The sequence below is a fragment of the Cornus florida genome, unplaced genomic scaffold (genome assembly GCF_030987335.1).
Source record: "Cornus florida cultivar Cherokee Brave unplaced genomic scaffold, ASM3098733v1 CherokeeBrave_3.0.0_Hap2_Chr08, whole genome shotgun sequence".
NCBI classification, from domain to species: Eukaryota; Viridiplantae; Streptophyta; class Magnoliopsida; order Cornales; family Cornaceae; genus Cornus; species Cornus florida.
In genome coordinates, this window is record NW_026775578.1 from 28,520,871 (window position 1) to 28,545,584 (window position 24,714).

The 24,714-nt window shown below is 37.3% G+C and overlaps 5 protein-coding genes across 5 annotated transcripts; 2 read left to right on the plus strand and 3 right to left on the minus strand.

Annotated features, from left to right (window-relative positions):
* Positions 1 to 2,658: 2,658 nt before the first annotated feature.
* Positions 2,659 to 3,879, minus strand: LOC132269948 (dirigent protein 9-like). Its single transcript, XM_059771173.1, has one exon. It carries the CDS (start codon positions 3,877 to 3,879, stop codon positions 2,659 to 2,661), a length of 1,221 nt encoding a protein of 406 aa, XP_059627156.1.
* A 3,006-nt stretch (positions 3,880 to 6,885) lies between these two features.
* On the minus strand, positions 6,886 to 8,296 carry LOC132269949 (dirigent protein 24-like). Its single transcript, XM_059771174.1, has one exon. It carries the CDS (start codon positions 8,290 to 8,292, stop codon positions 6,886 to 6,888), a length of 1,407 nt encoding a protein of 468 aa, XP_059627157.1. The 5' UTR covers positions 8,293 to 8,296.
* A 1,596-nt stretch (positions 8,297 to 9,892) lies between these two features.
* Positions 9,893 to 10,609, minus strand: LOC132269950 (dirigent protein 25-like). The gene has a single exon (XM_059771175.1). It carries the CDS (start codon positions 10,607 to 10,609, stop codon positions 9,893 to 9,895), a length of 717 nt encoding a protein of 238 aa, XP_059627158.1.
* Positions 10,610 to 11,591: 982 nt separating this feature from the next.
* LOC132271000 (large ribosomal subunit protein uL29-like) lies at positions 11,592 to 14,422 on the plus strand. The gene is made up of 4 exons (XM_059772218.1): positions 11,592 to 11,692; positions 11,831 to 11,966; positions 12,630 to 12,786; positions 14,146 to 14,422. Exons 1-4 carry the CDS (start codon positions 11,689 to 11,691, stop codon positions 14,218 to 14,220), a joined length of 372 nt encoding a protein of 123 aa, XP_059628201.1. The 5' UTR covers positions 11,592 to 11,688; the 3' UTR covers positions 14,221 to 14,422.
* A 3,096-nt stretch (positions 14,423 to 17,518) lies between these two features.
* Positions 17,519 to 23,249, plus strand: LOC132271001 (ankyrin repeat-containing protein ITN1-like). The gene is made up of 4 exons (XM_059772219.1): positions 17,519 to 17,708; positions 18,425 to 18,940; positions 20,642 to 21,051; positions 21,689 to 23,249. Exons 1-4 carry the CDS (start codon positions 17,687 to 17,689, stop codon positions 22,511 to 22,513), a joined length of 1,773 nt encoding a protein of 590 aa, XP_059628202.1. The 5' UTR covers positions 17,519 to 17,686; the 3' UTR covers positions 22,514 to 23,249.
* Positions 23,250 to 24,714: the final 1,465 nt, after the last annotated feature.

Sequence of the window (24,714 nt, forward strand, 5' to 3'; positions counted from 1 at the left end):
CCCACCCTAACCCCGAACTCACGGGAGACTTTTTTACTAATAAAACTCATCCCTGTCCAAATAAGTTAAATGGTTCTCAAAATTGATTTAAACGGAAAGAGACGGGTATCCACCCGCGAGATAAATTGCCAATTTGCCATTCTTATTTAAGTCACTGATGAGTAACCCTAATTGAGATGATCTAGTGATGCTCAATTTCATCTCCCCCTTACAAATATAAACACTCTTTCATAATATTTTGTGTGTGTGTGTGTGTGACAATTTAGCGAAAACAACTTAATTAATTTGATAACTCTCTGAATTAAATTTTGAAGAAAAATAATATTTTTCATAAATTAAAAATATATATATATATCGGCACTTCAACAACAATTTTGGCTGAAAATGTTAATGCGGGCATGTGAGTCTGATTCTACCCCAATAGAGAATAACCAAACTATTCTTGAAATGACGCTATCAATGGAGATAATCCACATCAATTTCAATGATAAATATTCTTGAAATTGTACCCTAAGAAAGGCAGTAAAAAGTGTGTATTTTTATGAAAGACAATGTGTTTTGGACAAGGATTCCAAAATTGGTTGATTGTGTGGCGGTTATAACCAAATGTTGTATGTGAATTCAAATACAATTCAAATTTAAATGCAACTTCTTTGTGTACTCTCTTTTTCGCACATTCTGCCATGTGTCTTGATTTTTTAGAAACTTTGCTAATGATTTTGTATGCACACACCAATTTTTTTTTAGGGCGACCTCCTTGAGGTTTGGATTATATGTAACTAAATGTAAGGTTTGTCATTTTTTTTTACAAACACCTTCCTAAGTCAAATTTTGTTGTAAATTTACTTATTTATCCTTATTATTATATTACTAAAAATGTCAAAATATTTGAGTAAGTCAAATGACAATTTTGCCCTCTACACTTGCAACCCCACAATTTTCTCTCTTTTATGTCAGATTTTGTTCTCTTTCCACCCACTCCATGGCCGCCGCAGCAACCCCCACACCACCATCTCTCTTCTACTCTCTACCTCCACAAATTGCTGCCAAATGCTGATCAACAATTATAGACTCCAAAAGAAACTTACTTGCAACGATGAATGCAACGAAATCACCCAATTCGATGAGGAGATACGAGAAAGACCCATATGTGATGGGAATTTAGATCGCAAATTTGGCGTAGCAACATACAAATAGCACAGCGCAGAGAGGCAGAGGTGGCGTACGAGAGCAGCACAGAGAGGGTCCGATAGCGTTGTGAGCTTATTTTCCGGTGAGGTTGAAGATGCCGGAGCTGACGACAGAGACGAAGCAAAGCCAGATTAGGCCCCACCAAGTAGTTGGCGCATCATCTCTATTTACCAGCCTGATCTATGATGTTCTTCCATACAGGTGATGTAGAGGCCTTTAATTTTCAAGGGTGGAGGAACAAAAAAAAATTCATATCTTCAGATTCAAATGCCTTAAAACTGACAGATTTGAATCAAGCTTAGAATTAAAAAAAGAAAGAAATTAATGGTGGTGGTGGCTGTGATTGTGGAGGAGGCGGTAGAGGTGATGGTGCTTGGTGGTGGTGGTGGTGGTAATGGTTATGGTGCTTAGTGGGTTTCAAACTTTATTAAGGTTTGTTTAATTTCCTACAAGTGGGGTTCCTTCAACTTCCTACCAGTGCGTATATATATATCTAAAGTTATATATATATATATATATATATATATATAGTTTAGGGAAAGTAATCTATTAAATTTGGGGTTACCACCAATACACTTGCCACCACCAACACCAAAGCATTTTGAGATGAACATTGAATTTTCATACAATTGTAAAAGCTTAATTGAATCTTGTAAAGGTCCGGGTTTGGAAATGGCAATGGTGGTGGTGGTGGTGGTGGTGGTGGTGGTGGTGGTGAATGGAGAGAGAAAGGAAAGGGAGAGAGAAAAGGTCAATTTTGTCTCTTAGAATATTTTTTTTGTAATTTAATAACACAATAAGGGTATTAGGGTCTTTGTTATTTATTTGAAGGGCATTTTGGTCCGTTCAACTAAATTTTATGACAAAGAGTATCAATTTTTGCACGGAGGGAAAGCCTTTGCAAAATGAGGCAAACCTCAGGGGACGCATTGCAAAAAATATGCAAACCTCAGATTTATTTACAATTATGGCAAATTTCATAGGAGGTCATTGTAGTTTGCCCTTTGTTTTTTTTACACTCATGTACTAATTTTTATGCACAACGGTAAAAAAAAAAAAAAAACGAAATAAGTATTTCAAAATTTTAAACAGTATTTTATTTCCACATCAGCATTTAAAAGTTCATTTATTTATAAATTCACGACTTCGACTTCCTGTAACTGTTTAATAAGGTCACCATTTTATTGTATATACATAATTTCTGCATAGAATTACATTTTATTTTTGGGAAGCTAATTTAATTCAATTCTTATAAAATTAAGGTATGTTAGGCGATTACCAAAAATAAAAGATAAAGATAAATCAATGGCGAAAACCAATCAAAATCAATTGAAGAAAACCAAAGGCTTTAAACACTGATCAATTATAAACTTCACATTCAATTACAACACCAACATTTTCACACGAGCATTGTTCCACACTACAATGACATGGCAAACCCAAGTCTCTTTCAACAAGTAACACACACTAGAGGGTGAGATAAACATTGAACTGTGTGATTGTTTCCACACCATCTGTCATGTGCTGATCTTGATGATGAATTGTCACAATGGTAGCATACCCTTTTGCGTTCTCATACTTCCCGGTCCCCCCGATCACAGCCAGCTGCGACTCGTGCGACGCCGTCCGGTGGACCCCAAAGAAACTAATGTTGTCCTCCACCTCATGATCACCGCCGTGGAACAATGCTGTTAGGACAATCGTGTGGCTGCTACCATCCAATGAGCTTGACAGGTAGAATCCTTGTGCTTTCCCGATCACAGAGGATCCGAGTTCCTGCCCTTCGGTTAATTGGTTGTCGACGACGGTGATCGTGCCGAAGATGATCTGTTGGAGGGTTGTGCCGGCCGGAAGTTGGCCCGCGGTGACAAACGGTAAGTTGCCGCCGACAGGTACATTGTTGTTACCATTGTTTTGTATGGAGGTTGGTGAACCATTGAGGCCTACAAGGAACGGGGCATTGTCATTGTTGATTATGCCATTCGCACCATTTATAAGTGGGACACCACCGTCCAATGGGAAGACTTGACTGTTGGGTACGGAGAAAGGAATGCCGTTGAGATCGGAGTTGGCCACAATCCCTGTGACAACCCTGCCTGATGGGTGTGATCCCCCTAGGATATCATGCATGAAGAAAGACAATGCAGGGTGTTGTGGGTCCGGATTTGCTGATGTGGCACCAATGGTGCCAACCGTAGCGGTCCCACCAGCTGATGTGGCTGTAGGGGTTGCTACCGGTGCCACACTGGCGACAGGTGTTGTCACTGTATTGGGCACACCAACTGATGTAGTGATAGGAGTTGCCACTGGGGCCACATTAGCAACAGGTGTTGTCACGGGATCAGGTAGATTAGCTGTAGGAGCCACGATGGCACCAGGCACCACCACTGGGGCGGGTCCAATTGGCAATGTGGCGGAAGGGGCAACTATTGGTGCCACGTCACCTATAGAAGCTGGAATTTGTCCACTTGGTAGTGGGTTGGCTGGGTCCACCACAGGTGCCACATCAGAGACATCCGTTGCCGTTGGATTGGATGCATCGGGTGTATTGACTTCGATTGGGGTTTGTGGGTCCACTTCATCAAGGATACGAGTTGAGTTGGCACAATTGAGGTTGATGGCAAGCAACAAGAGATAGATGATAGTGGCCTTGAGTGTTTTGGAGATGCACGCTTGAGTTTTGGCCATTTTGGTGTCTCGAAGAGAAGTGAGAGGGTCAGCAATGAGATGGTGATCTTGTTGCAAATCAGAGCGAGCCTAAATGTGCATATATAGTTTGAGGAGTGTGCAATGAGGGAGGTGGGGTTGATGGGGTGGAGTGGGTACATGCCCTTATTTTATAGGGTATGTTCTAGTTGGGAAACCCAAACCACTACACAAAAGAAGTCGTACAAAATTAAAATGCTAATGACAGAATTTTTTAGAAGGCCACTGTTAAAGGTATAAGATATTACCGACTCTCCCACTAATTAACAACCCTTAACTGAGAGAATCATAATAATTTATGAAAGATTTCATAGTGTTTGTATATATTACCTATAATGGCCACGTGAGCCCACTTTTTAATGGTAGCCTTTCAAATGAGTCCACTTTTTTTTTTGAAAAGAAAAATAGATAGTTTTATTTGTCATTTTTGTTACTATTAATTTTTAATATGTCCAACGTTAATTCGTAGCCCAAATTGTAACCGAAGTTTCCCACGAATGGTGAAATTACTATTAAAGCAATTTCCCCTTTTTAATTAATTATTATTATTTTTTATTATTTCTCTTTTAATTTCTTTTACTAGCAGTTTTTCGTGCATAATATAAGTTGTTTCAATGTATAAATTCCACAATTTCTCTCTCTAAATGTTCATCGTTTCTACAAACTCTCATACCTTTCAATGCCAATTTCTTTATCTTATTTACACACACATATATTGATATATATGTATGTCTTTTTTTCCTGAGACATGAACTGTAAACTACTCCAACTTTACAAAAGGTGCCAAACTAACTGGACGACTGTCCAATTTTGTTAATTTTTGTTGTGATTATATAATTTTATCTTTATAAATTACCTAAAGTACCCCTTAGTGAAGTTTCTATGTTGAAGACGGACCCTTCTGTGTGTGTGGAAAACTAGTGTTAAGAGGCCCATAAGCATCCACAAAACAATCTAAATTTCGAAAAAAAAAAATCAAAACAATCCTTCAGAAACTTCAAATGCATTCCCTTTTCTTCTTCAGTATCCACGATGCCTCCCTCTCTCCTCCTCGCAGCCTCCGCGCACGGCGGCGACGCCGACCCACCACCAGCATAGTGCCAGGCCTGAGATCCAAGTCCCTAATTCTCGTCAAAATTTGGTGTCTGATTCTTATTTGGTGTTACATTTACAGCTGGGGTTTCGCCGTTCTTGGTGAAATGAAACTGTAGGGTTTATTCTATTGGGGACACAGTTCCCTTGTGGAGTGTTCGTGGGTTTGGCTCTGATAGACTTCCTGAGCCATTCGAATGGGATTTGATCTCCAAAGACTATCCCTTTGCGTTCATATTGGCGAGTGTTGGGTATTTGCTCACTATGTTAGCCAATTGTGTCATTCTTCATATAGTGACATCCCTCTGCAAGGTATAACTTTTTATATTGTACATTCATTTGCTTTCTCAGATTTCACACAATACCACACATATAACGATTATGATTTTCTACTTGAGAGTTAGTTAATGAACTGGTAATTTTGAAAGGACAGAGATATATTACGGAAATTGACTCTGGCACTTAAAAATGATTATGGAGTAGCCTTAAGATTTGTGGAGGTTTTGAAGAGAGAGAAAAAAGAGAAGAAGAAGCTCTTTTTGTCAATTATCTTGTTGCAAGTAGGAAGTTATTTTTTTACCCAAAATGATTTGCGGGCTTCTAAAAAAAGGGCAAACCTCCTGTCCACAAGGCTCTCGCCATTGCTTAGTTTGATGGTCAGATGTACAGAGCCTTAGTAGGTTGATCATTTGAAGAAGTGTGAAAAACAGAAAAAGCAATTATTAGTTCCAAAGAATACAATACCATTTGTTGGATTGGTTTTGGGGGTTTGGTATTTTTTAGGGCAAAATTATAAAATCAACAAATTAACGAAATTGTATAGGTGCCCAATCCAAGGGTGTAGTTTGGAAGCTTTTGAAAATTTGATGGGTTATTTGCCACAAAAAAAAAAAAAAAAAAAAAAAAAAAAAAAAAAATTCAATGGTGTTTTCCTTGAAATTTGAGTATTTAAAGGGGGTTTAGTGTAATTTTGCCCTGTTTGTACTAGAAGTGTTAAAATCATTATATTAATTATAATTTACATAAAATATTCATAGCATATATGACTGAAGAGTACATATGCACAGAACTTCAATTGCATCATCAAGTGCTTTCTGTTTAATAAGTGCATCTTGAAACTGGACCAAGCATGTTAGAGTTTTAAACCCCTTTCAGGATAAACCATGGAACTTCTCAAATTGAAAGATAGCCAACAAATGTTTCTTCTGACACAATTTAATTTCCATGTCATTATAATGTGCCAGATCTAATTTTTCAGCGGAATAATTTTCTTATTCATTTTGAATGATTACCTGCATTACATGTAAAATCATCAGACTTGGGTTTTATTGAACATACTTGATTTGCTTTCCCGAATTAATCATCACACTGGGATTCATGGAACATACTTGATTTGCTTTCAACATTCAGTACGAGTTTCAACATTCAATATATGATTGAATTATTTCCTAAATATTGTAGTTGCTTTTTTGCATCTGTCTAATTCATAGAAGGTGTGTGACTGTGTCAAATATATGCAACCTTCACATGTCAAGGGTCAATAATTTTTGTGTCATTTGAAAGAACATTCTAATATGTTTCTTGCAGTATTTGTGCAGGCATCTTATCCTTCAAACTGGGGTTACATCAATATAGGAAATCGAAGAGTACATTCTTTACTCATTTTTTTCTTCTTTGGTTGATTTCTTTCTAGTTCTCGCTGAATCAATCTGTTTGTTATAACTTACGTAAATTTTAAAAAACTGTCTGTTATGAAATTTATGAAAATTGGAAAAGCCAATTTTACTTTTACACAAAAAGTAGCATATATAGGCTTAATTATTGAAGTTGATATCATGTAACATCGGCAATTATCAAGTACATTATAATTGAAATTCCCTTTCAAAAGGTAACTCTCTAGAGGGTGAGATAAACATTGAACTGGGTGATTGTTTCCACACCATCTGTGGTGTGCTGATCTTCATGACGAATTGTCTCAATGGTGGCATGCCCTTTTGAATTCTCATACTTGCCAGTTCCACCAATCACAACAAGATGTGACACGTGTGAGGCCGTGCGATGGACCCCAAAGAAACTAATGGTGTCGTCTACCTCATGATCACCACCATGGAACAATGCTGTTAGGATGATCGTGTGGCTGCTACCATCCAATGAGCTTGACAAGTAGAATCCTTGTGCTTTACCAAGCACAGAGGATCCTAGCTCGTGCCCTTCGGTTAATTCGTTGTCAACCACAGTGATTGAACCAAAGATGATCTGTTGAAGGGTTGTGCCAGCTGGAAGTTGACCGGCTGTGACAAATGGTAAGTTGCCACCCACGGGTACATTGTTGTTACCATTGTTTTGTATGGAGGTTGGTGAACCATTGAGGCCTATGAGGAATGGGGCATTGTTACTGTTGATGATGCCATTAGCACCATTTACCAGTGGGACACCACCATTGGTTGGGAGGACTTGACTGCTGGGTTTGGAGAAAGGAGTGCCGTTGAGATCAGAGTTGGCCACAATCCCGGTGACCACCTTGCCTGATGGGTGTGATCCACCTAGGATATCATGCATGAAGAAGGACAATGCAGGGTGTTGTGGGTCCGGATTTGCTGATGCAGCAGCAACTGTAGCTGTCCCACCAGCTGATGCAGCAGCAGGAGTTGCCACTGGCACCACAGCAGCTGCAGGTGCTGCTACGGTATCAGGCACATCAACAGTAGGAGTGACAGCGGCACTACTGGTGGCAACCGTAGCAGTCCCACCAGCTGATGTGGTGGTAGGGGTTGCCACCGGCGCCGTTGTCACGGCATCGGGCACATCAGCAGTAGGAGCCACCGTGGTGCTAGGCAGCACAACTGGGGCTGGTCCACTTGGTGACGTGGTGGAAGGGCCAGCTACTGGTGCCACAGCACCTGCATTGGCTGGAATTTGTCCACTTGGTAATGGGGTGGCAGGGTTCACCACAGGTGTCACATCAGAGACATCTGTTGCCATCGGATCGGATGCATCAGGGGCATCTGCTTCGATCGGAGGTTGTGGTTCCACTTCGTCAAGGATCCGGGCTGAGTTGGCACATTTGAGGGTGATGGCAAGCAACAGGAGATAGATGGTGGCCTTGAGTGTTTTGGAGATAAGCACAGGAGTTTTGGGCATTTTGGTTTTGTGAAGAGGGGCGTTGAGAAGAGAAGTGAGAAGGTCAGCTGTGAGATGGTGATCTTGTTGCAGATTCGAGTGGAGCCTGAATGTGTATAAATAGTTTGAGCAGTATGCAATGAGAGTTGGAGTTGATGGGATGGAGTTGGTACATGGCCTCATTTGATAAGGTATGTTCTAGTTGGGAATATCAAACTACTACACAAAAGATGTTGGAAGTATGGTTTTGTTGGCTAGAACCTTAAAGTTTCGTGAATACCTGCCATAAGTGCATTTTATTTATTTATTTACTTTCACGACACGATTTAGAAATTCTCCTAACGAATTGAAATCTGCCTTGAAAACATATGGTTGACGCTTTTCTGGAATTTAAACCATCAAAGAACCAGTCAATGTGCTACCACACAACACAAGGACACTTGTACCATTTCAATGTTTAGCCATAAGTATACTATAGAAGAAAAATAAGGAAGCAAAACTGGAAGTATACATTACCATAGAAAGGGAAAAACTGAATTAATAATCTTTGCCAGATGTATATATTTTTAATTCAACTGTTAGATTGTTTCATATAACATATGCTCGATGGATCTAAAATTGAATTTGAGTTCCACAAAGCCAAACATTTCCACATTAAAAAGCATTCGAATTTCACAGAATTAGCACTGCAAATTAACTTCAATTTTGCACAACTAGAAGCAGCCTTAATGATAATTGAAAACTTTGTTCTGCTTGCTGCCTCAAAATAGAAGAAGCCCACCTCCTTATTTCAGGTTTGGCATAATATAACCATATAGTAGTTCTCATAGAATGAGTGAAATAGAGATAGGATAGAGAAAGCTTCATAAAGGTTTCTTTTACCACTTAAAAGCAAAGTAGTTCTTTTTATTATTATTATTCTCTTAATGAACCCAACAGAGTGATGAAACCTCATAATCTAACCTCGTGGCATATATGATTGAAGAGTTTATATGCACACAGCTTCAATTACACTGTAAACCCCCAAACTACTCAACTTGAAAGGCCTAATACCCAATAAATGTTTCTTATAACAAAATTTATTTTCTAATTTCCATATTATTTTTCCAGCAGGACAGGTTTCTTATTCATTTTGAATGACCAGAGTTTACCTGCATTGCTGTTTAATTTATAAATCATTGTCATCACATGTAATTGAAATCATCAGAATTTCGGGTTTTATGGAACATACTTGATCTGCTTTAGTGAATGAATCATCTCACTTGAGATATATAAAACATGATTTGCTTTCAACATTCAATATGAGTTTCTGTGAGTTTATATTCTTCTCCATTATTCCTATATCTGGTTCAATTTGTTTCAAAAAATTGTAGATATTACTTTTTTTGTCTGTCTAATTCATATTATTCACATGTCAAAGGAGGATGAAATCATCCCAGTATATTTTTTGTAAAATTTGAAAGGATATTCAAATATATTTCTTGTGGTATTTGTGCAAGTGTCCTGTTCTTCAAACTGTTGCTACATCGGTTTTGGGAATCTATAAATAGATTCTTTAGTCTTTTTTCTTTTCTTTTATTTTGGTTGTTAAGTTACATTAAGTTGGAATTCACATAACTATTTCATATCATGTAACATAGTTGATTATCATGTTCGTTATAATTGAAATTCTTAATATTCGAAAATATTTTCTTGAGATTATTTAATTGAAAAACAAAAAGAAGAAATTACAAGCTACAATGTTAATTATGATTAATATGTCATCTGGCAGGTGGGAGGGCTATCAACCAAGATAAACATTGAAATGAAGCAGCTTGTTGGCTCCTTCACTTTCTTTTCCAGCAGCAGTAGAGCTCACATTCACAGTCCTAATCGTCGCATAGCCATTTGCATTTTGATACTTCCCAGTACCACCAATGACTGCAACATGTGACTCGGCAACATCTGCACGGTGCACCCCAAAAAATCTCAAGGCATCCTTGTACTCACTTTCAGCATAAGTTGTTGTCATTGCCATCATATGACTACTTCCATCTTCTGAGCTTGCAACATACATCCCCTGTGCTTTCCCTAGTAACCGCGAGCCAAACACAGAACCCTCAAACAATTCCGAGTCAATTCCAGTTACTGTCCCAAACTCCAATTCTTGAAGAGTTGAGATAGCAGGAAAAGATATACTGATTCCCTGCAAATCAAGGGTTTGTGTTGAAAATCCGGATGCGGATACAGTAGGGTTAGGATCAGTCAGAGGGATGCCTCCATAGGGAGGGAAGAGGCCTAGTGGTTTGGAGAAGGGAAGAAGACTATTGACCTTTGTTGCTGCTGGTATCAGGGAGGGGTGAGACTCCCTAACCACATCTTGCATGTAGAAGGTGATTGGATGATGGACATGGTCGCGGCGGTGGTGGTGAGTTGGGGATGGATGATCACCAAGGGTTCTAGCTGAAAATGATTGATTGATGCTGGTGAAGAACAAGAGGAACCAGGCTATGGTTGGCATGGTAGAGAGCTTGGACACCTCCGTGAAGATATAAAATGCAAGTGGTTTTGTATACTAGTTTGTTCATTTATAGATATAATATATATTTGTGAGTATAGGGAAAATTATAAGTTTGGTTGAGGTGGGGTGGTTAATATTGTAGTAGTAGGTTGCTTGATATACCAAAAAAAAAAAAAATTTAAAAAATAAATAAAAGAAAGAAAAGAAAAGAAAAAAGAGGCATGAAACTAAGAACATTTGAACTGGTTACTATTGTTGGAACTTTAATTAGCTACCAATGGTCCACAACCTCTCTCTATAGATAGTAAGCATGTGGATTCACCTGATATGGAATGGCTTCTATTTTGGATGTTTGTGTGATCCTAGGACTCTGGGAGTACCAATGAATATTTCTATTTTTTTATTTAAGGATTAATAGTAATTTTTCTTTAATTATTTTATGGAGTACTATTTAATAACTTAAAATCATTGTAGCAATGATAATTGGACAGGCCAACATAACTCCATGGTGAAGCCATCAACAATCTAATTTTACAAAAAAAAAATGTAAAAAAACATTTTAAGATAATAGTGATTAGAATAAAAAAATAAACTAAAATACAAAAATTACATTGGAAGACATTATTGATTAGTTCAAGAATGAAGAAATAAGCAAATAAACTTAGCAAAAGTGTATGACAGGGTTTTGACAGAGTTTTAAGAGAGCTGTATCCGAGAAGATCTTGAAGTGGAGAGCGGGAATGGGCCACAAGCGGGTGTGTCCGTTTTCAAATCCTGTGTCTTTAGTTTCCCCAAAAAAAAAAAAATATATATATATATATATATATATAGAAGCAGGAAAAAAGCTAAAATTATAAATGATAATGGACTAAAAACTTTGGGCTTTGCCGCCCGGGCCCACTTTGCACACCCGCTCGAACTTTGAGATATATTATGGCCCAAATGCGGAACTCAATCCAGCCCAACCAAGTTTACAGCCCGACGTTTATATATTTTGTGACGAAAGGTCAACCTCCCCATTTTTTAGGGTTTCGAAGAGAGCAAAGAGCAGCCTTCGTTAGCTTTCCTTAGACACCGAAATGGGTAAGACACGAACTTTCGAATCTTCTGATTTTGGTGTCTTATGAGTTCTTGTTTCGAATGTAATATGTGTATATGATGCAATTGTTGATATCTGTTTGTTGTGTGATCTATGAATTGGATGCAACGAATGATGAATAGCGAGGATCAAGGTTCACGAGCTGAGAAACAAATCCAAAACTGAGTTGTTGAGCCAGTTGAAGGATCTCAAAGCCGAGCTCGCCCTTCTCCGGGTCGCCAAAGTCACCGGCGGTGCTCCTAACAAGCTCTCCAAGATGTACTCTTTCTCTCCCTCTCTCTCTCTATATATATATGAGTGTGTGTAGATCTCATTTAGCTGTGTCGAATTGATGTATATCGTTTTCTTGCTGTTTTTGTGCTCTTCGCTTTCAACCTTTATCTCCCTCTCAATATGTGTGTATACATGTATTCATATTGGTATGTCTTAGTTACTTGTTGATTCATCTAGAAATTTATGGGTGTTTATCTGCTATTAGTTCTCGGCTGACCCATATAGTTTGCGATAACTCTCATCCTGAGTTTTTAGTACCTTCATACAGAGATTTAGATTTGTGTTTATACATATACGTAAATGATATTATATATATATAAATGTTGTCTGATTATACCTGGTTTACCTTTTTGAGTTGATAATCAGTGATATTGGTGCCTATATTCTATTCATATGCTTCTGGGTTTCAACCTGCTTATGGGTTTGTTATCTGTTTCTCTATCTGGTATGTTTTGTGCTTATGTGATCGTGCATGATTTAGCTGTGTTGTTGGTTGTATCAAACACATCCTCGTTGGTTCATTGGTTTTGTGATGCTTTTTTATCTGTCTGTGGATCTCAAACTCTTTATGGTCTGTTTAGATAACCTTTGAGTTTTGTTTTTCCCTTGTATGACCTGGGTATGAATTTTTCGCTTGTTTGAATGCAGAAAAGTGGTGAGGTTGTCAATTGCACAGGTGTTGACTGTGATCTCACAGAAACAGAAGGCTGCTTTGAGGGAAGCTTACAAGAACAAGAAGTACTTGCCCCTTGATCTGCGTCCCAAGAAAACCAGGGCTATTCGCAGGCGTCTTACCAAGCATCAAGTATGATTTTATTTATGTGGTTCTTCTATTTTTGTTCCTGTTCATTGTATCCTTTTCTAGTTATGATTTATATTGTGTCTGGTTTCTTTTTCAAATTATGCTAACTAGTGTTGTTATTTGAAAGTTTCCGTGACATGGTCTCATAAATTCCAATTTCTAGGGCCACATTTTCACACATTGCAATATTATAAAAAGAATTTGAAATTCAATTTCTCTTTAAACAAATCGATAATTTTTTATATCAGAAAATTTCTCTTTGATTGTTGAAGAAAAGGTTGGTAAACATGCAAACTTAAATATGGAACTCGCCATCATTCGAAATCTGCCAAAACAGTGTTTTTTTCATTAATTCGCTTTGTGTGCATTTACAAGTCCTTTTTTCATAATAAGATTAGCTTTTAAAATTATCAAAAATTATTATTTTTTCCCAAAATTTCCTCGAGAACAAGAAAAATGTATATTTTTAACAACATTAGTTATGTATGTCCCTTTGGTAGCTTATGGAATATGAAATATTTTTATGCTAAAACAGTGGAAATAAATTAATTAAATAAATACTGATTAATTACACATGGTTTTGAAAATACTTCCAATTGAGTGTTGTTTTCAATAATGGTATTGGAATTTAAAAAAAAGAATATATAGAAATTTGGAAGTGTGGACGGGAAATTTATATCTATAGTTTATGTGATGAAAGTGGAGATAAATTTTTTCTATAAAATTACTCAGGTTGCTATGTTGAAAAGATATCTGAAACTATTGTGATCCTTGTTCTTTTTAACACTTTGCAGTAGTGCATTTTTTTAAGATCAATGAGCCTTTAAGGGCTTCTGCTGGTTACAAGTATGGTGTTACCATATGCCAGTGAGTTGTTCGATATTAGATCTCATCTCTCCCTCAATTAGTCCCTTATGTTATGCATAACTTGAGGCTAACTCGAATTATCAATTGTCATTGTTTCCTGCTGTTGCTGATGGTACTTCATAGTCCCAGTCAGTTTGCTGATATTTAGTTCAATGGTGCTTTAAGTTTGCGAGACCTAAACATTGGGTTTCTGCTAGTGTCTTATGTATGTTAAGTAAACATTTACAAAGAATTAGCAATGCCACTTCTTTCTTCTCCTTTTTAACCCTATGAGGTTTTTAATTCTATTTTGCACTGGTTGTCTTGGTTTTTTGTCTTTAAGATGTAGTATGGAATTTTTCCTAAACTTCACGTCGCATTGCATGTTGTAATTGGAAAATGGCTGTAGTTTGAACCTGCAGCTAGTTGGTGCTTATGCCTGTAAATATGATTTTTAAGGTGCTTTGTTTAGGTGTGGATTCTTTCTAAATTTGTGTTGTTGCTTTGTTTGTGCAGTTGTCTCTGAAAACTGAGCGGGAGAAGAAGAAAGAGATGTACTTCCCAATGAGGAAATATGCTATTAAAGTGTAGGGTAGGATCTATTATGGAGGGTCTTTTGGTACTGTCCGCAAAACTCACTCCATTGATGAATCTGGAGTTCTGTTTACATTTACTATTATTCTGATGGACCTCGAATTTTGAGTGTTTTTCTTTGATTTTTGTTGCTAGTGAAACTTCAGAGGAAGCATCACCTTTTTTATTTCCTAGAATGAAATGTTCTTTTATAGATTTCTATTCTGGATGTCACTACTAATATTCTGATGAATTGAAGTTAATTGACACTTTTGGAAAATTCATTAACGCTTCTGTTGGACTAGCAGTTAGTTTCTGTTGTGGCATGCCGGCCTGACATGCCCGAAAATACCTCAGGACTGGAGAACGGGGTATGGTACCTCGGGATATTGTAGAACTTTTCAGCCTCCGACCCCACTTACATACTTCCTCGTATGTATCATCATTTGCTCGTGCCAAAATCGTTATACCTACTGAGAGTGATATCAAAACGCACATCTGAATGAGTTTAACATGAAAATGCATACCTGAATGAGTTGCGTTCGTAATGGATGGACTTAAAAAATGTTATCTTCATTCATGTATTTGAATCTGATGTGTGTAAACTGTAAAGATTATTGCAACTCGTTTTGCATGCACAATTATGTCGTTCAATATGGGTAAAGTTTGGACACAAAATCAAAGGCAAATTTCATGAAACTCCTAATACTATCACTTTTTGTATCAAATACTCTCAACTTATCTTATTAAACCCTTACACACTATGAAAATTGATCACATTGCACCATGCTTTTGATATACCAAATCAATTAAAAAAGTCAAAATATGTATTTTGTCAAAGTACAAAACGACTGCGTTTTGTGTGTTGATGTGGGCCAGGGAGGTGAAGGAGAGGTGGGCCAGGGAGGTGAAGGAGAGGAGCCGAGATCGCTGCGCCGACGGTGAGGACGTCGTGATCAAAGGATTTCCGGCAGCGGTAATCAGAGATGACGGGTTGGGCAATGCACATGGGTCTAAGCAGTAACTTGAGATACCAAACGTTGAATGGAATCGAGTTTTTGCTTGCCAAGGGGCTTCCACCTGTAGTATTTAAAACCTCGGTCATCATATTGAGAATGTTGAATAATGTTCTTGGAGGGATGTCATTTGTAATCTTGGCAAGATTAACAGGAGCTCAGAGCGTTGACGGCGGGAAAACAGTTATAGCTGAAGAAGGATTAGTTGCAGAGAAGGAGAAGTTAGTAAACGAGAATGAGGATTCGCAGAGCAATCTTTCTTCTTCAAAGTGATTTGGTTCATCTCATTGGCTGTCATTAAATATGTGTTTTTCTTTTCTCTGAATAAATCAGACTTGGTGGTCATTGTATGCAAAATGATGATCTAACTTCATGGCGTCCTAGTTGGTAAATCCAGCTGATTTGTAAAGTGATATGCTACTGTTGAGGAGTCTGAGTTGTTAATAACTTTCCGGTTCTGTCCACAATTAACACATATAAACTGGGCTGTTAATCGAGATTTGGTAATTAACAGCCTTAATCATTGACGGGCAGACACTTAAAGAATGTAGGGTTTCTTTTGGGTGATTGGCTGGCTCTTCCATTGTTTGCATTGTCTGCTAATTGTGATGGTTATGAGTTGAATTTGCAAATTTTATTACAAGCAATTAATTTTGAATCTTTTTTATTCTCAAGTAGTGTTTCTTTCTCCCTAATCATTTATAGTTAATATGTTTGCTGCAGTAAATATTGAAGTTATATCTTACATGATTTTTCATTTATTTTACACAGTTACATTTCTGCATATATATATATTTTTTCGAAGATGGGTTTCAGTTCCGAAGCTTGGAGTACCACTCCACAGGGTTTAGCATTGTTGATTTTGGTGGTGGGTGCAACGCGATCAACAACAAGGACGGCTTGCGGCCATCCGATATGTGGAGTTGTCAATAGTTGGAGATGGAGATGAGGGCCATCAAGAGGAGGCAAAGCCGCCGCCTTCCGGCGCAGATTTATGTCTAGAGAGAAATCTCCGATCAATTACAGGCAACCAAAGCCGATGCTAAACAAACCAACAATGATTGATCCCACGTCGAGTATGTTGAAAGTAACGCTGTCTGGTGTATGAGGTAGAGTTGCAGGTTCTTTATTGAGGAAGGGCCTCTCGTAGCCGAAGACGACTCAAGAGGCGGTCGTTTGGTGCTTTGGTGACTTAAATGTCATCAAGGGTATTTTAGTAATTGGTAAAATACTTATTTTGGCTTTTCTGATTTGGTATATCAGAAGGGTAGTTTTGTCCTTTTATCACAGACATGGTGTAATGTAATCAATTTTTATAGCCGGAGATTTAATAAAGTAGATTAAGGGTATTTGATACAAAAAAAAATACTAGTATTGAAAATTTCGTAAAATTTGTCCCAAAATCAAAGAATATCCTTCTTTATGTACCATACTGACTTCCAAGGTCTAAAGTGAATAAAATAAGAAAAAATGTACATGATTCGACTGCATATATCTACTAGGTCACATGTCATTATTCGGGGAGAATTTTGAGGTCTAAGCGAAGACAAGTCAGAAGCTTTTCTATCATGTTAAAAAAAAAAAAAAAAAAATGGTGAAAAAGTTTCAATGATGTTTTTGGAGAACAGTTTTCAAAAGGCTACTTAATTTTGTATTCTGAAAATTTTAGTGATGTCTGCTTATAAAAACTGTTATTTTGAAAATTATTTTTTAAAAACTTAGTTAAAAAAATAATATGTTTTTAGAGAACTGGGCATGCTTGATTTATAATTTTAAAAATAATTTTTAAGAATTTAAAAAACAGAACACTGTTATCATATAATAATCTTTTATGATTCTCTGTAAATAGTTTTCAGAAAACAGTTTTTAAAAAATTAAATCAAGTAGAATTTTTTTTTTTTACAATTTTTCAATTTCAATTAGTTTTCATAGTTAAAAACCAATAAAGCAAACCTATCTCAATTTGTTGCAAATATATATGTAAGTAATTTATTAATTATTTTTAAAAAATTTATCTTATGATTAACGTTTTTATATTTGTAATTTTATCCATTTGGGAATGGTGCTAGACTGCTAGCGGACCCATGTTTGGGACTCAAATGATTGTTTGTAATTTTGGTTTTTATGTCATGACTCATAGAATTAATTAATATTTGTTTTATACTTATACACCCCACTTTCTAGAATGAGAATAAATAGAATATTTGTGAACTTGTGTAAAACACAAAAAGCATAAGGGCACAATTGCAAAAAAATTCAACCGAATGGGTAATATTCTGCGCCAAACAAACATCAGACACTTCTCTGCAGTTTCCTTTGTTGTCCTTTGTCAAGTCATCTTCCTTCTACGTGCCTTCCCTCGCTCCACTTTTCTACAAACCCAAAGACTTCCATAAGTCTCAGGGTCTCTCAATCTCTCCTCAAAATTCATTTTCTAGGGTTTGCCGTTTGTCTCTTTCTGCTCAAACATGGCTTCAGCTACGGAAGAAGGCACTCTCTCTCTCTCTCTCACACACACACACACTCATTCACTCTTAAGAGTCTCCACTGTTTTGATAGATTCTTCAATTTCATATATGTTATTTACATTTGATACTTAGTTCCATTTATTTTCTGGGAAAATATTTTCATGGAAATTTTCTGCTAGAAAGACTTGTTGTATAGGGACTATATTTCTCAATGCTTATAAAATTTGCTCTCTTTCTCACACACACCAAGTGTCTCCACTGTTTTGGTTGTTTCCTTCAATTTAGTATCTGCTCTTTACATCCTGTACTTGGTTCCATTTATTTTCTTGGAAATTTTCTGCTAGAAACGACTTGGTGTATAGGGATTATGTTTCTCCTTGCTTAAGTGTTAATAAATTTTGTTCTACACCTGATATAGAAAAAACAAAATCATTGGAAAATTTTCTGTGATATTGTTTTCTGTTAAAACAATCAAACAAACAAGGGAAAGCAACTTTTAGCTTTGGAATCGAGCAGTTTCATCTGTTATTTACATCCAGTAATTTGTTTCAGTACTGAGGTTCTGTTTACTTTCTTGGAAAAATGCTTTTAAGAAAAAAATTCCCGAGAAAGGAATTAAATTAGGGTCTATGTAATTCTCATTGGAAAATTGACAGAATTTTTTTTTGCTTTTTTCTGTTGAAACAAATGGAATTTGTTTTAGCTGGGAATGTTAATTCGTGATTTATGATTCTGCAGGAGGAGAAAGAGATTTGGAGAAGGGATTGATGACTCCCAGACTGAGCCAAAACCCTCTTGCCGAGGCATCGCCATCGCCATCGCCATCTCCATCTCCATCCCCATCATCCGCGACTGCACCTGCTCTGGTATTATCGAATTCCGGCAAGCGGATTGATCAAGCCGGAAAGAAGAAGTATGTGAAGCAAGTGACTGGCCGGCACAATGACACCGCCCTGCATTTGGCAGTGCAGCGAGGTGATCTAGCAGCAGTGAAGCAGATTCTTGATGATATTGATTCAAAAATGTTGAGGACTCTGAGTGGAGCGGACTTTGATGTTGAGGTTGCAGAGATTCGAGCATCACTTGTCAATGAGGTGAATGAATTGGGAGAGACACCAATGTTCATTGCAGCAGAGAAGGGTCATCTTGATATTGTGAAAGAGTTGTTTAAGTATTCAAGTAAGGAAAGTATCTCAAAAAAGAATGGGGGTGAAATGGATCCTTTGCATATAGCTGCAAGTCAAGGACACCATGGTGATAATCTTAACTTTGTTCAGTTATTCGTTCCACTGTTTTAATCCTGCTTATTTTGGAATAATTTTCTCATAGTCATTGGCTGGTTTTATACATGTGTGGCTCTTTTAGGTGCATTTATGTTTAAAAACTCTGTTTATAATAAGAAAATGAAGCATTGGGTTTTCTGCTCGGAATAGGGTCTCCTTAGCATCAGTTTGTACATTTAATGGAGGAGAGGATGAGCGGATTTTAAAGTAGTCTTGGCGGGGGTTTCGAGGTTAAAGGATTCCAACCTCCACCCCCACCCCCCAACCACCAAAAAAACAATCCATTAACCTACTCATCCAACTAAAAGGCGGAAAAGAACACATATGTTACCATGTTGGCAATTATTTATGGTTGCACTAGATTGGTTAATCTTATTTGTTCAATCATTCAATGTTCATGTTTAGCCAGTATGTTTTGTTTGTTTTCCACAGACCGTTGTTCTTTTCTTTTTTTTTATGGCATAAATTTTGTCGGATCCGACTGGAGAAAACCCAAAGGGGATTCCCCCGCCTTCCCAATAATTATTAGTTATGAACTGGTTAGCAATACCTGAAAATAAAGTGGCCTTGCTAATGAAACCATATCTTAAATAAAATTCAGCAAAATATTTGTGTTTGATTGGCCTAACCAATGTAAATTCCAAGCAGCTTAGCAACTTGGTTTCCGGTAAGTTGCTTCTAATTGTTGTTTTGGGAATAATCGAGGGCTTGTATGATCACCAGTCCAAAACTGTAATAAACGTTTCCGTCTTTCCCATGTTTCTGCGAAGCTGCAAATCATGAGAGGTCATATTCTATCTTAGCTCAGTTTTGATCAAACATGAAAATTGGCTAACTGGCTTACTTGAAGCTGCAAGCCGAGAGTATATCTCACCACATCTAAGGATTACAGGATCTAGAGAGTGCTGCCCTAATAACATCATTATGTAGCAGCTCAACAAGATCAGCAAGAGGGCTCAGATAAACAGTCAAATCCCTTCAATATGTCTGTCGATTAATTTTCTTTGAAAGCTCATACTATTCTCCGTCAAGATTACTACCTTGGCCCTGTCTATCGTCTGTATAATGAAGTTCGTCATTTATTGACTAAATTTTCGGGATTTGTCTTTCTTAGAATTAAAAGAAAAATATTGATGACTATTCAATTCGCCTATACCTTTGAGATTAAAAATAAATAAATAAATAAATAAAGATTTTCTCGTGAAATGTTCATTATTATCAGCATCTGTTGTAGCAAGCAGTTGCACTGAATCATTGATGACAGAATATCCTTCTGCAACAACCTCACCACATTGGCATCTCAACTGCAACTAGTTCCTCTTCCAAATACAATTTTATTGATTTTGCCCCTGATTTTATTTGAAATGAGATCCTGATGTGTAATGCTTTTGCATCATTCAAAGAGAGTCTATTTCTGCAGAAAATATGTTAGAAGTTTGGTCATGGTGTTCAAAATTCTCTTTTGGAGCTTAGTTATTTAATCATGCACTTTGTAATGCAAAAAGTTATATTCCAAAGTGCTAATATTTCTTCAACTTCCTATGTTAATCTTCTGCATGACCAAATATGTAGATATCACAAGGCTTTATTCACTGAAAGATGTTTCTGCCCTATGTTGAATATTTTCTGTACAAAACCAGGCCAGTACATTTATTTGGTTCGTTTGTTGCAGACATTGTTAAGGTGCTATTAGATTATGACCCAGGGCTCAGTAACACAATTGGACCATCAAATGCGACCCCTCTTATATCCGCAGCTTCCAAAGGGCATGTATCTGTGGTTAATGAGCTGCTGTCTAAGGATTGTAACTTGTTGGAGATTTCTAGATCCAATGGGAAAAACGCTTTGCATTTAGCTGCCAGACGGGGACATGTAGACATTGTGAAGGCGTTGCTAGACAAAGATCCACAATTGGCAAGAAGGAATGATAAGAAAGGACAGACTGCACTGCATATGGCTGTAAAAGGGGTTAGCTGTGAAGTGGTGAAATTGCTTCTTGAGGCTGATCCAGCTATTGTCATGCTGCCAGACAAAAATGGTAGCACAGCATTACATGTAGCCACCAGGAAAAAGCGAGCAGAGGTATATTTCGGTGCTACTGAATTTTCATGCTTTAATTATGTATTTTTTCAAAGTTCAAGAGTCTAATTTCTCCGTACTAAACAACTAGTGATATAAATTTATTTATTTCTTTTTAATGAATTACTAGTTTTTCCGTCTTCCTGTGGTGTGGGGTTTCTTTTTATTTTTAAACTGGATAAGTATATTTTTCACCATTTATTCCAAACAGGAGGTTTGAAAAGAGCTTAAAGTAGTTATATCTAATTTTTCTGAAAGACGTGAATTTATGGCTTCCATATACCAAATTGTCATCGTTTGTCTCTAAGCTTCATTTTCCATGACTGAATTTCAGTACACTATTTTCTACACAATCTTGATAGTTAATTAACAAGAAATTCATATCAACCAGCATAGGTGCTGTATAAAGTTGACTTAAACTTGCCAAAGAGAAAAGGTAGGTTTCCTGTGTTCAGTCAGTCTCTCTGCTCCCCTCAATTCTCGTAGGTTAATTCTTCAAGTGATCCCACCTGATTGTCCTTTATTCCCTTTTCACAAGTTTTCATAGACTAAGAATCTAGATTGAACTTTTTAAACACACACTCCAAATATAAAAATTACATTACCAAGTATTGATTTATTTTTACCTTTTCCCTTGCAGATAGTGAATGAGTTGTTACGACTCCCTGACACCAATGTTAATGCGCCTAACAGAGATCACAAGACAGCTCTTGATATAGCTGAAGAGCTTCCCTACTCTGAAGAATCCTCAGGTATAAAAGACTGCCTTTATCGCTTTGGTGCTGTCAGAGCTAATGACCTTAACCAACCAAGGGATGAATTGAGGAATACTGTGACCCAAATCAAGAAAGATGTCCACATCCAGCTTGAGCAAACCAAGAGGACAAACAAGAATGTTTATGGAATTGCCAAAGAGCTGAGGAAACTCCACCGAGAAGGGATCAACAATGCTACCAACTCGGTGACTGTGGTGGCTGTGCTTTTTGCAACAGTTGCCTTTGCAGCTATTTTCACTGTGCCTGGTGGGGATCTTGATAATGGGATGGCTGTGGTGGTGAGCCATACTTCTTTCAAAATCTTTTTCATCTTTAATGCCATTGCATTGTTTACATCCTTGGCTGTTGTTGTAGTTCAGATTACATTAGTTAGAGGTGAAACAAAAGCTGAAACACTGGTAGTTGGAGTGATTAACAAGTTAATGTGGTTGGCCTCTGTGTGCACGTCGGTGTCATTTATAGCCTCCTCTTATATAGTGGTTGGTCGGCGGCACAAGTGGGCTGCAATTTTGGTTACAGTTGTGGGGGCAGTGATAATGGCTGGGGTTCTTGGCACCATGACTTATTATGTGGTGAAGTCAAAGAGGACACGATTGAGAAGGAAGAGGGTGAGGCATGCAAGGAGTGGATCCACCTCGTGGCATCACTCCGAGTCCAACTCAGAAGTCGACCGGATTTATGCCCTTTGATGTGATAATTCCTAGCCTTCAGTTTCAGATTTCTGGGTTGCGGATTGAATGGAACGATGGGTGTGTAATAAGACTGAAGGTATTTAGGTGCACTTAAAGACCCCTACATTTGTTAAGAAACAACAATGCTTCCATAGCGGTAGCATCTTATGCCTTGGTTTATTTTATGAATCCCTGCAGTTGGATGACTATTGTAAGTTAGATGTTAGGTCTGTTGCTGAAGGAAAAAAGGGGGGAGGAACACTGGTTTCTTTCCTGTTGTTTAATGCTGCATGTATAGAATCATAAGACCTGAAAGTGGGTTGGAAAGAGATAAGAGAGGGTCAGAAAGTTCCAGATTCTGTGGAAGGCGTTGAAGATTCTTGTGTTCAGTTTGTGCAATTTGTGGGTAAGTTAATATATCAGAGCCAAATTTGGAAGAAAACATAAATAACACAAGCAAGAGACTTCACTGGATGGTTATATGAAGCTATGCCCGGAAGTGGATATTTCAGCATTGTGAAGAATTCTACTTGCTCAAAGGTTTCAAGTCTTCTCAAGTGATACTCATAGCTCGCAGAGGGACTCTGTCTGGTAGTATTAAAATTTTCTCAATGTTCAATATCATCAAGTCCAATACCACAACTGCAAATGGTGGTGTAGATTAAGCCTAATTGATGGTTGTACTTTAGTTATATAGAGATCTCCTGGACCATTATATTTATCAAGTATATATGAAATGTGCTCTTCAAAATTATCTGCTATGGCCTTGATGAAACTTTGTGCACTCTCACTGGAGGCTTAACTTGGTAGATCTGATAGTGGGAGACTGCTAGTATATGTTTTTGAGTGGAAAGGTAAAAAGATGCATTTCTACTGGTAACTGCTTTAGTTGCCTGAAGTAATCTAAGAGCTATTTACATCTTTCTTGATTTTAAATATGAAAAAGATTGAGATTTGATGAAATCGTGGTTCAAATCTTCAATTTTCTTTGAATAGTTAATAACCTAAATATTGTTAAACCTTGAAGTAATAGAGTGACCTAGGGAACTAAAAATCTTTATGATATTTTGCTAGACAATTGGGAATTCTGATTTTGAAATTAATGTCTTGGAGCAATTACTATTGCAAGAGAGCGAGACTTCTTCATATAGGGGATTTGGGACCTCAGCCCACCTGCTGCTTGAGGGTTTAGGGCAGTCTCCGACAACAGTCCGCTAGCTGTATAGCGGGCTGCCAGTCAAGGGAAATGCACCCCTTGCTGGGCATTAGACTTCTCTTTCACTCCAAAATTGACCTTAAGCACAATTCTAGTTCTCTCTTTTTCACACACCCAAGAAGCGGTGAAAACATATTTTCTCCTTTTTTTCAGAAGATACTTTTTGACAACAGTCTGCACAGTGCTTTGAGGGGAAAATATTATAACCTCTTTTGCTTTCTAGGTTTATTGATTCTTAGGCATATGTGGAAAAATAATCTAGGGTATTGTTGTATTATTATTGCTTGTATAATTGTTGCATGTATTGGTTGAGTTAGCTGCACTTTCTTTTTTTTTTTTTGGGTGGAGGAGGTGTCCCCAACTGTAGGTGAGAATAATCTTTCTTTTCACTGTTTGGCTGAGCTAATAAGGAGAGAGAGAAGAAAAATGGAGATTTATATGTCCTTCTGAAGTTTTATGAATGTAAACAAATTCTGAACCTCCATATTAAGGAATTTTTTTTCTTTTCCTTCACGTCCATAACTATTTTTCTTTTTTTGGGTAAGGTCATGACTATTATTCTTGTGATCATCATGTTTTTTAATTGTTAATGAATCATCATAACAGGTTATAAAGAGAAACTGTGTGGGGTTTTCCCGTATGTCCAGAAATAAAGGAAAGGTTATATTTAGCAGAGCTTGATCCCCCATAACAGTATTTTGCTATTTGAACTTTCTAAAGACATCTATATACTGAAAACCAAAATACTAGGTTCAATTTGGCCATGAACACCTTTTCCGACAGGAAATGTTCTAGTATTCTTTTACACTAACAGAAGGTGCCTGAAGCCATTGCCATTTAATTAGGGACTTAAGTACTGCAGACTCTTTCCTCCACCTAAAATGGCAAAACCTGACACTCCAACTAAGGTCGAACATCTCACCTAATGAGGTTGCAATCTGCAGTCCACTTACATTAACTAAATGCATCTGCAAGGAAATAAGATGGAAACTATGTTGTCATC

Bases quoted from the DNA above. Each gene is read 5' to 3' on its own strand.
- LOC132269948 (XM_059771173.1), bottom strand. From the start codon at position 3,879: ATGGCCAAAACTCAAGCGTGCATCTCCAAAACACTCAAGGCCACTATC.
- LOC132269949 (XM_059771174.1), bottom strand. From the start codon at position 8,292: ATGAGGCCATGTACCAACTCCATCCCATCAACTCCAACTCTCATTGCA.
- LOC132269950 (XM_059771175.1), bottom strand. From the start codon at position 10,609: ATGCCAACCATAGCCTGGTTCCTCTTGTTCTTCACCAGCATCAATCAA.
- LOC132271000 (XM_059772218.1), top strand. The intron at 11,967-12,629 runs GTACTCTTTCTC...GTTTGAATGCAG, and splicing joins CCTAACAAGCTCTCCAAGAT to AAAAGTGGTGAGGTTGTCAA. The intron at 12,787-14,145 runs GTATGATTTTAT...TTGTTTGTGCAG, and splicing joins GGCGTCTTACCAAGCATCAA to TTGTCTCTGAAAACTGAGCG.
- LOC132271001 (XM_059772219.1), top strand. From the start codon at position 17,687: ATGGCTTCAGCTACGGAAGAAG. The intron at 17,709-18,424 runs GCACTCTCTCTC...ATGATTCTGCAG, and splicing joins GGCTTCAGCTACGGAAGAAG to GAGGAGAAAGAGATTTGGAG. The intron at 21,052-21,688 runs GTATATTTCGGT...TTTCCCTTGCAG, and splicing joins CCAGGAAAAAGCGAGCAGAG to ATAGTGAATGAGTTGTTACG.